General features: G+C 40.6%; 1 protein-coding gene across 2 annotated transcripts in view; it reads right to left on the bottom strand.

The window, feature by feature from the left end:
- Positions 1-17,515, bottom strand: part of cdin1 (CDAN1 interacting nuclease 1) — a 57,012-nt gene that overhangs the window by 28,521 nt on the left and 10,976 nt on the right. For both annotated transcript variants that reach the window (XM_062440032.1, XM_062440031.1), the window contains 6 exons: positions 17,041-17,105; positions 16,163-16,223; positions 11,018-11,090; positions 4,182-4,261; positions 3,399-3,448; positions 1,262-1,329 (listed from right to left, as the gene is read on the bottom strand). In XM_062440032.1, the coding sequence (XP_062296016.1) occupies positions 1,262-1,329; positions 3,399-3,448; positions 4,182-4,261; positions 11,018-11,090; positions 16,163-16,223; positions 17,041-17,105 (397 nt within the window). The remainder of the gene's footprint in view (positions 1-1,261; positions 1,330-3,398; positions 3,449-4,181; positions 4,262-11,017; positions 11,091-16,162; positions 16,224-17,040; positions 17,106-17,515) is intronic.

Genomic DNA, 17,515 nt, shown 5'->3' with positions numbered 1-17,515 from the left:
TCGCCGTCTTTGCACAAAAGCCAGTAAAGCCGAGTTACAAAGCTGCTCTCCAGTTTGCAGTTTGGCAGAGCTTTATAAAATATACAGCAAGGGGACAAGGTTGGCATTATAGCCTCTGTAAGCCTGACCCCTGCCTGCACAGGCTGCAGCCATTGTCCTTGACTTCTGGCGCGCTTCAGCTATTATCCTTACAACACCTGATTTCTCCATTAAATCTCAGGCTGACCAGGTCATTCGGTTCCAAGGGCCTGCCTCTTTGTCTCCAGCCAAGCTCAACTAATGGGGCATGGAAGAGAATTGAGAAGAGATGGAGGGTGGCGGTGTCAGTGGTGGTGAGGAGGCAGCATCAGCCAAGGATGGAGAAAGAGAGCTGAGTGAGGTCAGAGAGGCTGCCAGAAGCCTCTGGTACAGAGGGGCATCCTGGGTGTGGTAATGTGTGTGGGGTAGGATGGGGACCTCTGTTCGCACCTAGTGGGCTGTTGACATTGTCATGTGGCTCTGATCGCCTTTTTACATCACCTTTGATTAAAATTAATGGGCCATCCCTGCTGTTGGGTAGCTTATTTCCAATCCATTTATCAGATGGGGTGAGGCTGCCTCAGTGGCCCCTGTGCCCCCCGAACTCTGACAGTTTTAGGACAGTCCTCTGTACAGCCCTGAAGAAAGGTCAGCACTCCAGGTCCAAATAAATGATATGGTCTTAATGACAGGGGGAATGACTTTTATCCTTCATCACTCATCTGACCTAGAGGATTGTGATGGGATGGGGGTGGACGAGGGCAGGGGGTTTAAAATTCTGTTTTACAATTTCACACGTGGACACTCAACCTTGATTTACAACACAATGGTGTTATAAACATATTATTATAACAAATACATAATTTGGTTCACATTATAACCATGCTGCAGTTTTTTTCATCTAAACATTAAATGATTAAAAAAAGTATTGAAGGCAAAATGGACATGACATACATGTTCATGTAAACAGAAATGGGCCTATTTCATCAATTTTGAAGTAAAAAGAAAAAGAAAAGAAAACAATGAATGGCAACTTGAGAGAGCCAATGACACATTAAAAGTTACCCTTTAAGCTTTAATTATTTAAATATTAATTGTAAGCTGGTGCATAAACAGGATATTTGACAGCAGCTCCTGGTTGTTAGCAAATCAATAAGAGACAGCATCTACTGTATCAGTCATGTCCAGGTCTGCCTATATGCGACTTTAGAGATTGTGATGAGATGGTTAAGAGATGGCTTACCTAGAAAGGAAAGGTTTCTCTCCTTCAGTTTGTCACACAGTAGTACTTCATGCTCTTGGCCAATAGCACTGAGAATAGAGAGTCAAGGATTCCAACAAACCACAACAGCAGCATTTTATACATCTACTGAATCACCAAAATAATTCAGGTAGAGTGTGGGTTCATCATCAAACAGACTCAAAAGTTCATCATAATTAATAGTTATGTGAAAACAAAAAAGTAGCCTGCTAAAATCCAGGAGGAAAATCTGTCATTTTACCTGTAAAACGGGTTACTGTAGAAACCACTAACCACTTTGCTTTGGGTAAGACAGATGAGAGGTGATTTAGAGGCAGATGGCCACCCACTTTGAGCCTGGTTCTGCCTGAGGTTTCTTCCTGTTAAAAGGGAGTTTTTTCTTGCCACTGTCGCCAAGTGCTTGCTCATGTGGGAATGTTGGGTCTCTTTAAAATTAAACCTGACGAAAACGGTTTAGACCTGTTCCATGTGTAAAGTGCCTTGAGATGACTTTTGTTGTGATTTGGCGCTATATACATAAAGATTGATTGATTGATTGATTTAAGCTTTACTGTGAATTTGTATATTTGAAGTTAATTAAAGAATCTGCCTTCTGTATAGACCTTTTTCACAGCAGACATTTTGACTTGTCATAGCAGGGAAAGAGGTGGAACAAATAATGCATTAATCAGTTCCATTCCAAGTGTCTTAAGAAGCTATAATGGTGAAGCACCAAGAACTATACCAGGGTCAAGAAAAATTAAATGGAATACAGCCATTATTAATGTTATTAATCGCCCCTCTGCTTTGCTTTGACATGTCGAAATGTCTGTTGTGGAAAAGGTCTATTGGCTTACTATGCAAAGTGAAAGCCATTTCACTTCGTGCCAATGTATAGTGAGAGCACAATCAGAGTTTTCAGGTCAAACTTAATCTGCTTTCAAAACAAATCTCCAAAGTGCATTATCTAAATTAGGAAGACAGAGCAAATGCCAATCTGGTAAAATGCATAGAGCGCAGGCCTGGCTGCTCCACTCATGCTTCTAACATTTTTGAAGAAAAATGCTTTTAAAATAAATGCCATTTTGCATTGGGATGCATGCCGCTTGAGGTCACAGAAGGCATCCTGCACTTATGAAGTTCTTACAGCATAACATTACTCTCAACACTCACTAACTGGATTCTAATTACTACATGCATTGTATTAATTATTTAGCTCTTAATGCACACGTGTACTCAGAGCTAATTGTCTCTCTTTCAAAGCACATAGTTGTGGGGCGGCCATCATGGGCTCTCTGTAGTAGAGTAACTGACTGAGTTGACATTTCAGAGAGGACTGCCAAAGAAAGGTAAAAAGTGGGGATGTAGAAGGAGGGCAGGATGGGACAAGGTTGACTGGCTATGAAAATATCGATCCAGTCCCAGCACACAAATGAAAGCTTGGACATACCATAACATACAGATATACACATACACCCTTCAAATAAGTCCCCTCCTCCTGGAAGTAGTTGATCTGCTTCTCAGATGCTTGCCCCCAAATAGCCTATAATCTGTCTCTATAGTAGCCCAAGCCCTTACTAAACAGGGAAGGAAAACACGAAGAGTCAAACTTAATAAGGATTGCATAAAATGTGCAATAAAATAATAAATAAAACAGTTCAACTTGGACTAATGTGCCCAGAACTCTCCATGGTGCTGAATCACATCAAAATGTATCAGAACTAAATGCAATCAAATTCAAATTATTTTGAAATGATACTTGATATTTTTTCTAATTTACATAACAAATTACATAATTTAGATAAATACCAAACAAGCTGGGTTGAATAAACTACCAAACAAAAGAACACATTAAACACCAGACTTATGAATGCCATTTTTTTCCCCCTTGTAGCATAGAACATTGGGTCCGATCCACAGCGTGCACATGGAGATGCATTTAGATCAGCCTATCCTCTCCTCCTCCTCCTCTCCCCTCCATCGCCTTCCAGACCCTGTATCGGTGATAGTGGGATGGCAGGCAGGATGAAACACTTCCTCTGTGAAGCAGAACTTTTATGTCAGGTGAAGCCAGACACATCTCATCCCCTTCAATAGCTTCTCGTCAATTTCAGGCTTAAAATTTTATGGGATAGGATACTGTTTGATGCAGTCTACCAGCGGTCCATAACAGCAGTCATTTATTGTGCACTGAAAAGAGGGGGAAGAAATATTATGGCGTGCGAAAAGGGTGGGTGGGAGGAGGTGAGGGAAGGAAGCCCATACAGTGCTGGGAAAGGAGAAAACACAGGAGATGCTGGCAGATTGGCAGGCATGACCGCCAGCTCTCACGTGACTTCATCAGCAAACATGAGCGGCTGATGCTGTCTGTCAGGCAGGCGAATAAAGTAACATTTAAAAGCTCACTGTACATGAGCGGTAGATTTGTTACATGGAAAAGAGTTGCACTATAAACTTTAGATATGACAGAACATTCAATATAATCAAAAAAACATTCCATGACACTAAATGATTTAAACAATTTCCTTAAATATATATATTGTGAAAGTTAAAGCTGGAGTGTGGTGCGGGACCTTTACATATAAATTAATGTCCATTACATTCCAACTCTTGCCAAATGAGTTCACACAATGCTGAATAAGACTATCAAAAGCAGATACATCTTACATTTCACAGTATACATAGTTTTTAAATCTGGTGTCTATGGCAACTTTCCTGTGCTGGCACACAAGTAGTAATGTGTTTTATGTCAACCCACAATGATTGATTTTTCCAGAGCTGAAGGGTGCCCATAGAGCATGTGCACCAGAGACTAATGCTTGTCAAGGTGGCTAACTCATCAGTTTGACTATTTAACCATTTACTTTCATTTACAGCCAGAAAAGGAAACAAAAGTTCTGCACTGCAGATTTAAAACACTTACTTGGTAGACGTTATTGGCCAAAGTCTGGTCTGGAATTAACGATGGCTCCTTAAGCATGCTGTTGAGGACTGTTTTAGAAGCTGAGAACAAGAGAGAAAAGCAAGACACAAACACAGAAATCACAAAAACATTAATATGCAAATGGAAGCAAACATTGTAGCATGTGTAAGCGACAAACATCTAATTGCTGCATTAAATAGAAAGTGAACAGTGAAAAAAAATAGACAAGACAGGCTTGACATACTGTATTTCACCATGCCACAGTTAGCGCAGTATTTCCATACTAGTCCATTAGATGGCTGCTTGGTGTCTATACAGATTTTCTATAGATAAATGTTTCAGTCCAGGGCACAGGAGCACCATGTAGTTTATCTATGTTACGAACGCTGACTATTCTGCATCTCTCATCCCCATTCTTGCTCTACTAACATTATAAATCAGAAAGGAAAGCTTGCTGGATTGATTCCCTGGCACTGCAACAGCAAAAAATTCCTTAAATCATTTCTTAAAAAGATTTGGATTAAATGGATTGTATCATTGTGTGACGAAATGGTTGAGGCACGCCATTTTAGTGATATATATACACATGGTCCTGACAGACTTGCAGCATTACAGACAATACAAGGAATGTTTCTATCTACATTTCAGGCATGAATGGTGCCTGTACCAACACTGTGCAGAGATTCCCTCTCTCATCTACAAAACTGCACGGTATATAAAACGGTTTAAGACAAGACAGCTTATTTCGATTGAAGATTTATTAAGATTTATAAAAATGGGTTAAAAAACACCCAAAAAAAAGACTGAAAAAGACTTGGGTTTAGATTTACAAACACTGACTGGATCATTAAGTGTGTGGTAACTGAATTTCATAAATAGAAAAATACATGTAAAGGAACAGTTAAAACCCCTATGATGCTAGTTTTCTGTCCTCCCATCCCCTCATTATTGCTCTTTCATAGGCATTGCTCCTTGAGAAAACAATCACAGAAAGGACAAACAGTGCTGTGATCACTCATCTACTCTACGCTATGATAAAATAAAGAGGGAGGAGGGTAGAGGAAGAACAAAGCCCATTCAGTACTCCCTTTCTCCTTCAGTTTCTTCTTCTTTGTCTCCATCTTTCTCTGCTACCTTTTTTTTTTTTTTTTTTTTTTTTGCTACCTCCTCTCTGTTTCAGTCTCTTCTTCCCACCCCATAACCCCACACTCCCCTCTTAGAGCTGCGAGGCACAGGGCTGTGCTTTATTTCTTTGCTCATTTTTCTCAGAGATTGGTACCTTCACACGCAGATCCATACCATGCTCTTGTGCAGTGCAGGCGGCGGTGAAAAAAGAGGGTTATATTTTCCCCTTGAGTTAGGACACCTCATGACAAATGATAATGGATAATCAATAAAGCAGGAAATATGAGGCAGCAAACTTTATGAAGCCAGGAGACATATTACTCCCCAACAACACTGGTTTCCCTTAACAAAGTCACTACTCGACTGTGCCTAATAATCTGAAGGAAAATCAAAGGACCTGCAACCACATCAGCAATATTGGCAACTTATTCCACTTTAATGGCATTTTGATTGATTTTTTCCCTCTTCCTAATGGTCGTTTTATAGATTTGACGCTGCTTCTGCAAAACAGTAGTGTGTAATAAACCTCCCCGAAGGCAAACGGTAGCCATTAAAGCTCTTGTCTTACTAGCGCTCATAATTGGAGGTTGACCACCACCACATTTTGGTCTCTCACATGATACACACAAACACACACTTCTAGGATAAGACTTCTCTCCCTTTCATTGTCTTTCCAGCCCATGGATATTTTTGGTAAATGGTTATAATAAGTGATAGGATCCCTTTCTCCTGCTTTTTTTTGAGCGATGGGGTTAAAAATAGCCATAAAGAGGCGACCTTGGCGCTGACATTGTGGAATTTTAGCCAAGCATTGACCTGATGAAAATGGAAGGCCGGGGCGCTAATAAATCAGGATGCTTTTAAAATGAGTTTACCCTAATACTCATTCATCATGGGCTGTAATGCCATTTGCAGGCCCAGGATTCGCTGCTGTGCACAAACACAGCAGTAAATAACAACAGGGCCCTCGCATCTCTCGCATCGTTGCAGCCTCCAACATCAGCATACATTTATTAAAGACGCCCCCGCCTTGCACGGCAGCACTCCTCTATGATACCCTGAGCTCCACTCTACCACAGACACATAGACACACACACACACAATGCTCTTTAAATACACACACTAAAGGCACACAGAGACACACACATAAAAACACATGCAGGAAATAAAAAGCATAATCTGAAGAACACCAGACACAGAGAACAAAGCCCTGCAGCACGACTTTGCACCTTGTAAACATTCACCAAATTTACTGTAATTGTCCCATGTTGGTATAAATTCTGACTAAGGCACCGTATCACACCGTCAACATCTGAACAGAAAGAACAGAGAAGAGGAGAATAATAGATGTGAAACGCTACGCCTCCATTGGGATTTGCTAAAGAAAACAGCCAGTGTAAACAAATCACAAGCTTGTTTTCATATGAAACTCCAAAACAAGATACACCACGTAAAGAACAGCAGCATAACCGTGGCTTGATTTTTCATTGCTTACTCGCATCATTTGTAAATACTCTTCCTTTCCCCACTAGGATGAAAAAGTCATTATCTCAAACACAAAAAAATGTTGAGAAACCTCATTAGATAGCAACATTTGTTAAGGGAGGACCATAATAAACAATAACGGATGACAATTGTTATTGCCCCTGACACTGATGAGCTCCTCTGCAAGTTTGTTTATTAATTAAAAAACCCACTTTTTCCGGGGGGGGGGGCACTTACCCATTTCCTCTATATGCCTACCCCCTACACACACTCCCCATGCAAAAGGCACTGAGCTGTAGAGGGGCACTCGTTCATCAAACTTCATGGAGCAAGGGAGAGACAGGTCCTGATAATGTGCGCCGCTAAAGCTGATTTTCCATGATGAATCTCGGAGCATATAAATTGGCTAATATCTGAAAACATTTACAGATACTAGAGGAATTGACTACTTGTGGGACATGATGGATGAGCCTCTCCGACGCTGGCCGACAGCTCTGCAAATCTCTGCGGCTGCCTAAAGCCCTCATTTGATTTTCCAATTTACTCCTTTTAAATTTATCCTCCCGTATTGAAAAAAACAGAAGATGGGAAAGAGAGAGAGAGCGAGAGAGAGAGCGACACGGGAGGGAGGCAGGAAAAAAATGCAGGTTTTCTTTTTCTTTTTTTTTAAGCTATCTGTGGTGGTGTGTTGGTGCTAGTTGATGATATAAGGTGGTATCTCCTGTGCAGGAGGAGCTCAGTCCCTGAAGAGGTTACTGGGGCAGAACTGATCTGCTTCCACCTGATTCTCCCTCATAGTGGTGAGATGAGACGATGAGACTCTACATTCTTGTGTGTGCGCATGTGTGTATGTGTGTGTGCGCTCATGTCCGTGTGTGTAGCAGTAGTAATAGTAGATCTGGGGAGGCTCTGTCATAGAGAGAGGCTTCCTAGGTCAGGCCATTAGACTGTGGCAGAGGCTGACTGGAGCTCCTCTTCTGAAAAGGAGTAATTAGTATACTTGTCAAGTGAAGTGCCACGCTGCTGCTTACCTCCCTTGCACCCACCCCTTGCATGCATACACACACACACACACACAGAAACACTCATCTTGCCTGCGCCTCCTTACTCCCTCCCTTCTTACTAATGAAGTGCCTTTGCTCTCATTATTTGAAAAGAGGCTGCATATACACACCAGCTCTGGCTTAGTGGAGAGGTGAGGGAGAGAAGAGAGGAGCACTTGAAGACAAGAGAGGAAGAACCATAATGATGATACTAGTGGATTCTAAGTTAAGATTTTACTGGATAGAACATAATACAATATTCTGCTATCAGCACGTCTGATCTGCAAAACACTGAAGCTATTATGAATTCTGTCAAGGAACCAAAAGATCATAGTAGACGCTAACATTCTCACAGTGTTAACATCAAACACAGGACATTTATAACCTTGCATACAAGGCTTCTGTAAAGGAATGTGACAATAAATCTTAAAGGCGGTCGAATCACATAGTTACAAAACATGGAGCAGCAATCTAATCTGGAGCTGGGCCTTGGGAAAATGGAAAAGGTCAAATAGCTAGCAAAATTGCCTCCTCAAAAAAGTATGTCTAAATCTAGAGGCACATCAACTCCTGTCAAAGGCGGAATAGAGAGAAAAGATGAAGAGATAGCAGGAGGAGGGGAAAGAAAGAGCAGGAGCTCCCCCAATGTGCCTGCAAGTGACTTCTTAAGAGGTAGTGCCTACTGACAGATTTGGAATGTCAATACAGTTATGTATAATTCAATAATTGGTTTCATGGTACTTACTGTCATCATCACATTGGTATAATAGTATGTTTTTCTTAAATCAAGGAATTTGTTTTTGGATAAGTATGAAAAAACATCCTTCATGAAATGAAAGTTTTCACAGCCAAAGTGTGTTGTAGTTTTCCCAAAAGTCCAATGTATTGCAGCTTCTTATGACCTACAAATAGTGGATATAAACTGTGTAAAAGTGCTCATGTGACCTTTCCTCCCCTACTGCCTAGTCTGTTTTCACGAGACAAGGAGCATTATGGATGTTGATATCATATTCAATACGTGATAAAACTGCTTTGAATGTATTGATTTATTTACAAGCGCCACCAGATAGTCTTTCACTCTGCGTGACTGATGCTCTCTCCAATACTTTGCTGCAAGGAGAGGGGGAGGCAGCTTGTTGGTGGTGTCGTCATATTGAAGTGTGGTGGTGGTGTGGTGTATGTAGCTGGAGGAGGGAGGGGAGGGCAGGACAACAACAAGCGAGCAAAACAAAACAAGGAAAGGACAGAAAACAATTTAAAACTCTGTATTGATCCAGCAGTAGTGATTGTACATATATTCCACAGTCCCAAAGGCCCCATTCCTATGTCTCTTAAATGCAAAGGGAAAGAGAAGGGGAATAAAAAAAACGATGGTGCTAGGCAAAGGCAAGCCACTCACCCGGTTGGGGGTAATGTCCCTTATATAGAACTCTATTGATCTTCACAGGGCGCCTGCCCGCCCTCCCTCTGGAGTCCGACAAAAACACACAAAACACACACATGCACAAGAGCGCAGTCTGGGGCTAGAGGGGGGCATGACGGATATCCCTGCCAATAGCACTGAACCAACCTGTTAGCTAATTGCCAGCAAAGACAATTATCCTTGCATTGTTTCATAATGGAAACACATTACTAGAGTCTAATATACACAGAGGGAGATTGGAAGATTTGACCGTGCAGCCCATGGGGGCAGCCATTCATTTGCAAAGGCCAAGTAGGTCGTGGGGAGATAGCAGAGAAGCTCTGTCAAAACAGAAGTCACCCTCACTGCCACTACAGTTGGCAACAGTGGAAAGGTACACTATGATGACATTATCATTTGAAAATGCTTCATATTCATATAGCAGGTAGCAGTCAAACAGATAAATCATAGCTTTTTTGTCACAGCACTTAGGTTTAGTTAGGCTTATTCATATATAAGATTATCCTGTAAAAGTCTCTGTGAAATCACTTTCAACAAGAAGAACCATGACCATGACATTACTCGCTAGCCCGCAAACACTGAGATGTCACATGGTTACAGTACTGTTTTGAAATTAAACAACGATCATCCAGGAAGTTTCATCTGCTACAAATCTATTCTGAGCAATAATAAAGCATGTTTTCACTGTATGGAGATGGAGGGATGTAGTGTGCTATTATCTGAGACGGAGTGCTTCTCCTGGATGAATGCCCTGTTCTACAAGCTGCTCAGACTAGTATTTTGACAGGCAGTGGATAACGGTGGGTCCAAAGCAATCACATCTTTGACTTTGACAAATGGCTGTGCTGTGGCGAAGTTGAAAATAACACACATCCACTTTAATCTCCTTCTTGATTAAATTGGAAGCACGTCTTTTTGACATCATGCGATTCACTCTCAAAGCACTGACTACTGCACAGACACTCACACACACACAGTGTCTTCAGTATGGACCTATTGAAATAATATTGAACCATGTGTGCGTGTGATATTGCGATTCCCAGACTGAAAGTGCGAAGTGAAGGTACATTTTTTTTTTTTTGGTATAAATTAACAAATGTCACATGCAAAAACTGCAAATTATGTGTGCCAAAAAAAAATTCTGACGATGACATAAGACATTGCAATCCATAAGAAAGACAGAAAAAAAGATACTATCCAGAATGTACCACGACAATTATTCACACAATTTCTGGACAATCTCTGACACGTTCAACAAAAATATTTGCATCTGGAATTTTGTTCTCCTGCAGTGTGCCCGTCAGCACTACCTAGGAATGGTTTGCTTTTTCTGCCACACTTTTCTTCAACACAATTTCCTCAGTGGACCCCAGTGGACGGAGAAAGAGAGGGGAATGAGGGAAGAGGAGAGGGTGTAGTAGACAGAGGCATTGGGGGATGAAGGAGGGTGAGGGAAGAAATCAGGGGTGTTATAAATAACACTGATGAGGTGAGCTAGCATTGATCCACACTGCAGTTGAGAGGTGGGTGGTTCTCCCAGTGCTTAATTGCCAGTCACATGCCCTGGGATGCCGCTACTACTAAATGTGGTCTGTCTCTCATTAGGCTTGGACAGGGTGAAAATACAGCAGCTAGCCGTGGCAATACAACTGAAATTGGGACTCAAACAGAAAGGGATTCAAAAGACAAAGTGTTACAATTAAGACTGATGGAGGGAATGATAGAAAGGACAGAGTGGGAAATGGAAAAGTGTTACTCACACATTCCACCCTCCAGGTCCTGAAGGAACCTGTCCAGGATGATACGAGCCATCAGTGCAGGAGACAGATCCACCTTAGCATAGATTGGACACAAAAAAAGAGAATTAACCTTAATAAAAAACAGGCTAAAGCATCAATGGGGAGTTAATGCTACTTCAATACGTAGGGATAGTGGAATTGTTATTCCCCTCTGGAGAATTACTTCATTTACAAACCTTCAGACTAAATCCAACGTATCCAGCTGGAAGTGCGAACATATTTCAAAGCTGAAACGCTGAAATTACATAGCTAGTCTACGTTCGTCTGATGTCACATTGATAATAATGATTGTAATGGCCCCAAATGATATTATTACCTTTCCAAACCTTGACCCAACTTTCGACAATCTGTGCAAATTGGTCTTTGAAAGCCTTGCTTTGCAATAACCTTTCCCACAGGAACAAGAGATCGACTATTACGCAGCCAACATATCCAGCTGAATTGCCTTTGCCTCTGTCAAACGGAAAAAAGAAGTCTCTCATCTCCTATGAAAAAGCTGCACATACTATACCCAGCCTAGAGACAAAAGAAAGCTTTAATCATAGGATGATCACCAAGACAAAAACTGCAGGAACCAACAGGACACACCGGAGGGACTGTGGGGATGCAGTCCTTAATAGGAAGGATAGAACCTATGGCTGCAGCACTCTTTGAACACAAAGACACCTTGAGAGATGTGAGATGTTTTTGGTTTGGGTGCAGGCAGAAGCCCTGACAGGTAAGGGAGCACTAATGACTGATACTGAAGGTGTCTACCAGACCCCATTTCAGCACAATGCATTCACACAAAATATAAATAAATAAATATAGTGTGAGAATGATATGCACTGGAAACCAGCAGCTACTTTCAATGTCAGCACAATGTGACAATTATTCAGCTCAATTAACAGGCATCAAACATAAGTGGTCCAAAATGTACAGATGCATGTATATGCTCTAAAAGGTAAATCAGGCATTTGGAATGAAATTATTTGACTTTTCTTTAAACAAAATAGATGTTGCAAATAAGAAGACACACCAAGTCATTCATTACTAAATTTCACAGCCTCTTCAGTATGGAGGGAATTAAAACATTGCTTGAAGACTTTGCCATTCCTAGCCAGCTCGTTATGAAACACAACTTACTTGCAGCCAAAGATCATTTTTTCTCTTGTTAGCATAATTGGAGACCAAAAGTGAATTTGCCCTCAGCCTGTAGTGCGAATGGTGTGTTTTATCTTTTCTCTGATGCTTCCTGGTAACGCTGGGAGCAGAGAGGCTTCTGTCTAAACAATGTCTTTTTTACCCGCAGTTGTATTTGTTAACATCTCCATAATACTGCATTAAGAAGGCAGCTTGTAAAAAAGGCCAAACATGTCTCTGATAATTAAGGGGTGAGCACAGAGTTTATATCTTCATTAAGACCTCTGATAGCATTTCAGACTTAGCATTTGTAGCCTGCAGCTACAGTAGCGTTTTTTGCTCCCCATAATCCTTCTCATTTTCTCTCCCTTTCTTCTCCCTTCTCAGTCCTCCCTGTGCTTATTGGCTTTCTTTCCATTCACACCTTTGGATAACAAGAGAACATCAGATTCCTGGTAACCTGTATAAGGGCTGACACATGAAAAATGGCTACATTACCAACGCTGGTCCAGCCTGAATAAGGACCACCCTATTAGTTCAGGTACTTGCATCCCCCTAATTTTAATATTAATCATGAGTCCATACTGATTCTCAAGCCAGATCGCAGCACTTCATGGGCTTAACATGTGACTGAGAGTCCCAGGACCTTGAATTCCTGCTGAAAATAATTATTGTTCATTAAATTCTGGGTCTGATTTTATTATCCTCCAAAGCTAACGGGTGGCACATACAGTACAGCCTAACTGCACCTGTTCTTAAGTCTGTGTGTTTAACTGACCTTTAAATAAAAGTATATATAAAGCATATAACAGCAACTGCAGAGTTTAGAACCAATATTCACAGAAGACTTCTGGGGGCAAAAAAATTTCCATGAGTAGTTTTCATCATTGTTAATCATTTCCCTCTGTTGGAGATATATTGTCGCATAAAGGGATGAAACTACATCAATTAGCGGTGTGGGAGACCATGAGTGCTTGGTTTAAATGTTAAGTAGCATATTAAAATGACAGTTAAATGGTTCATAGACAGTTATCTCTGAGCTGAATTTAATCCTTTATAGAAAAAAAAAAATCACGTGTCAATTAAATGGAGAATGAATAATGGCAGATAGCTTTGAGGTGCCACTGATGCATGTGAACTACTCTGATTTTAGATTAAGAAACCCTCAAAGCTCATTGACTGATGTAAGCACCAATAAAAATTTGAATGCGCATTTAAATATTTTAAAAGCTTAAACAGCCCATTTTAACAATAGACAATACATTCGATGAGGTCTGGATCTATCAAGTCACCTCTCCGTTAGCTCTGCTAAATTTATGTTCTTAACATTTATTTTTTTTCAAAATTGTACTGTTTGTGAATATTGGATAATGATAACAGATGACTAACAAACACTCATCAGGATAGGAAAATGATGAACCCACCACTTTGTAAATTCTCCTCCTGCCAACTCTACGTTCCTACTCACCTGATCTGGAGTTATTGTCCGTCAACTGCAGACAACACTTTCTACTGAAGATATTTACCTCAGTCATTATCACAGTGGTTTAAATCCCACTACAGGCAAGTACAAAGGATGCCCTGTTGGATTTTTGCAAAGACTTGAACTGCACATGGACCAGTAATCCTGATGCTGCATTCATTGTTGCTGGAGAGTTCCATTGGGCTAACCTTAAGGAGGTAATGCCTGACTTCCATCAACATATTGACTTCGCCACAAGGGAAATAAACACACTGGATCGCAGCTACACACCTTTCAAAAACAGCTACCATGTGGCCATCTTACTGAGGTCAAAATATGTAAACAAACTAAGACACATGCCCCGAGTGACGCGAATGGTCAGGCCAGATAGTGGTCTCCCTACAGTCTGTACTACGTGATGCTGTCTGGAGCATGTTCCAGGACACCACCATCAACGCCACAGATGATATCAATGGATGCACTGAGTCTGCTGTGGATATAATTTGTGAAACGGCAGAAGCAACTGTACCCAGAACTACAGTTTAATTATTCTACAATCAGAAGCCGTGGATTACCAGAACCATCTAACCATCCATACAAACACACTGCAGCCTACAACTTAGGCCTGCAGTCAGGAAATATGAACAATTATAAAGTAGCAGCCTACAATGTAAGAAGAGCAGTAAAGGAGACAAAAGGGCCTACAGGAAGAAAGTGGAACTACTATTCCAGGAGTTTAATCCCAGAAGCATCTGGCAAGGCCAAGAACCATGACAGATTACAATCACACTCCCCCTACAATCTAATGCGTCTCTAGTAAGTGAGTTAAAAAACTCTTAAGCTTACTTTGAGGCCATCGGCAGCCAGAAAGCAAAAACAGCTGAAGAAGAGGTTAATGGGTAGGTGGGTGCAATCACCCTGAGCATGATGTCAGGAGTGCTTTCTAGCATGTGAACACCAACTAAGCAGCAGGACCAGACAGTATTATTTGGCAGGTTCTTATTATGTGCTGACCAAGTAGTGCCAACTAGTGTTCACAATGGCAGTCAACCTGTCCCTAACTCAGTCTGTCATATCCATGTGCTTCAAGAAGTCCATCATCATCATTCCTGTGCCCAAGAAAACAAGACCAGCCTGCCTCCCAGTGGCACTCACCTCTGTAGTGATGAAGTGCTTTGAAAAGCTGGTTAAGGAGCCACTACAGTTTGCCTACCATCCCAACTAATAAACAGAAGACATCACAACACAAATACTCCACACCAACCTATCTCACCTGTACAAGAAAGGGAGGAATGTGAGATTACTGTTTATTGACTATAGTTCAGTGTTAAATACGATAGTTTCTTCAAGGCTAGTCACGAAGCTCAAGGACTTGGGATTCAACACCTCATTGTGCATGTGGATCCTTGCCTTTGGGTGGCATATGACAGGCAGACCACGAGTGGCTAGAAGTAAATGGACACACCTCTTCTACCATCATCCTTAACACTGGAGGACCCCTGGGATGCGTATTGAGCCCCCTGCTGTACTTCCTTTACACCAGTAACACCACTGACACCAGAGTAAGGCTAGGAGAATCATTAAGGATCCCAACCACCCGCATTACAACCTTTTCTTCCTGCTGAGGTCAGGAAAGAGGTACTGGATACACCAGGCCAGCACTGAAAGGCTTAGTAAGATATCCTACCCTCTATTTTTTTATGCACAAATTGAGGGAACATTTCACTATGGTTGTACCATATATGATTATAAATGAACTTACAATGTACACAACTGACAAATGAATAAATGCAAGAATTTCAGTGTCTGGCTTCAATCTGCCCGGTCAATTACATTTATAGTAATTTAGCCACATTAACTGCTTTTGCTGCATTTTTTTCACTGAGTAGGAACTGCTGATTGATTATTGGGTGCCACCCTAATGGAAATGATCATTTACTGACTTGGTTCAAAATGTAAGAAAAAGTAGTGGCCACTGAGTAGATTAATAGCCACAAATGTTAAAAATGCAGAAACTTGGTGATGTGCATATTTTAAGTACTTAAACCATCAGAATATTTGATAACAAGCACACAAACACACACACCATACTACAACATATAACTCTATGTATGTATGTATGTATATATATAATTGCTACTACATCAAACAAACAGAAAATTCTATACTGAAAAAGTAAAGTAAACAAGTGATGAAGAGAGGAATTAACAGATGACCCTGTCCTCACCTGTCCGCAGTTTGCAGCAACTGTGCCTGAACTGCAATTTGGAAAATTACATAATAAAACACAAAAAGTATTTTCACATCTGCTTAATGGAGGTGAGAGCTAATTACATCAAATAATTGATAATAGAGCAGACCATTTTACCAATTTTACTAATGACTAACAGATGAGTGAAAATCAAAAACTGCTGCCAACTTCTATCTATCCATCTATAGAAAAAAGCAGGCATCGATTGAGGAGATTTTTTTAAGTAAAAAAGACAGAAAAAAAATAAAATAAATAAAGGTTATGCCATTACCTCATTGGCCAACTCCAACAAGACAGGAGCAGTGGGATGTGCCTTGGCTTCACTCAGATACCTTCATTATAACAAAGAACAACAAAAGCAGTGAAAAAACATGGCCCACAAAGGCAGACAGAAGGGTAGAGGGGACTAGACCAGACTAGCCAAGACATGCTAATGTCCCTGATGACTTTGCCCTGGGTGGCATATGGCAGGCTCAATGCGGTTAAAACAGCACTGCTTGGAGGGCTTCAAATTTCCTTGAAACCAGACAAGCATATGATAGTTAGTTAACTCCTGCCGCCAAAAAGCCTTTTTTCCCTCGCCAGCTAGAACTGCAGCCCCCTTCAGATCTTACACAGATCGTCTCTGAGGTTTGTTGTTGTAAGTGGATTAGAAGTGCATTATCCAGTCTTGTTTTCCCAAGAACAATGGCTTAATAAGCTAGATAAAGGGTAATTGCAATATGCAAAGAAGCTTTTCCCCTTGTAGCCTGTGTGTGTTTTTTTTTTAATCTGCATTCATTGAATTATAGATAATCAGCTCATCATAAGCCAGTGTAAGGTAAATGTCCAATAGTTGGTTATTTATTTATTTTTTCTGCTTTCAGTTTGACGTGGACAACAGAGCTTTAGCTTAGCAGGTGCAAGTGGAGATCTGGAATGAATCCTGGTGATTTGTTTGGCAGAGATTATATCTGTCATGGTGGCCCACCTACTCTCATGTGACTTTGGCAAGTCCCTTTCTCGGTCAGAGAGAGGGGAAGACGAAGAGAGCATACAAGAGTGGGTGACAGATAAATAAAAGAAAAAAACAGTGATAGAGATGAGAGGAAGATAAAGAATGTGTGAGGGGAGAGAAGAGCAATAAAGTAATACAGAGTAATACATTACCTCTGGTAGTGGCTCTCAATGACATCTGGTGCATGGTGTCTTGAGATTGTTCTTTTAGTTCGTTTCTGTCACAAAAAGAACACTGATGTAATATAAACAACAACAACAATACTATAATTAATAATAATACACATAATTAAAAAATTAATAATAATAATACAATTATTATGATTATCATCACATTTTTATACAATTCCATTGGTTAAAAAGTATCATTACTATTATTAGAATTATTATCAATAGTATTATTATTAGTAGTAGTATTGTTAGTATTATTATTATTGTTAACATTTTTTTATACAATTCCATATATTAAGAGGTAAAGGATTTCCAGTCCAGGATAAAATACAGACCCTTTCAGCTTTGGCTCCTATTGTGTATGACTAAGCGCAAGAGATCTTGGGTCAAAGTGATTTAATTTCAATAAGTTTGCCGAGGGTCAAAGTGTGCCATGGCAAGCTTGTATTACCCCCCA

Source organism: Scomber scombrus, chromosome 19, assembly GCF_963691925.1.
Source record: "Scomber scombrus chromosome 19, fScoSco1.1, whole genome shotgun sequence".
NCBI classification, from domain to species: domain Eukaryota; kingdom Metazoa; phylum Chordata; class Actinopteri; order Scombriformes; family Scombridae; genus Scomber; species Scomber scombrus.
This window is presented reverse-complemented; position numbering and strand designations above follow the sequence as displayed.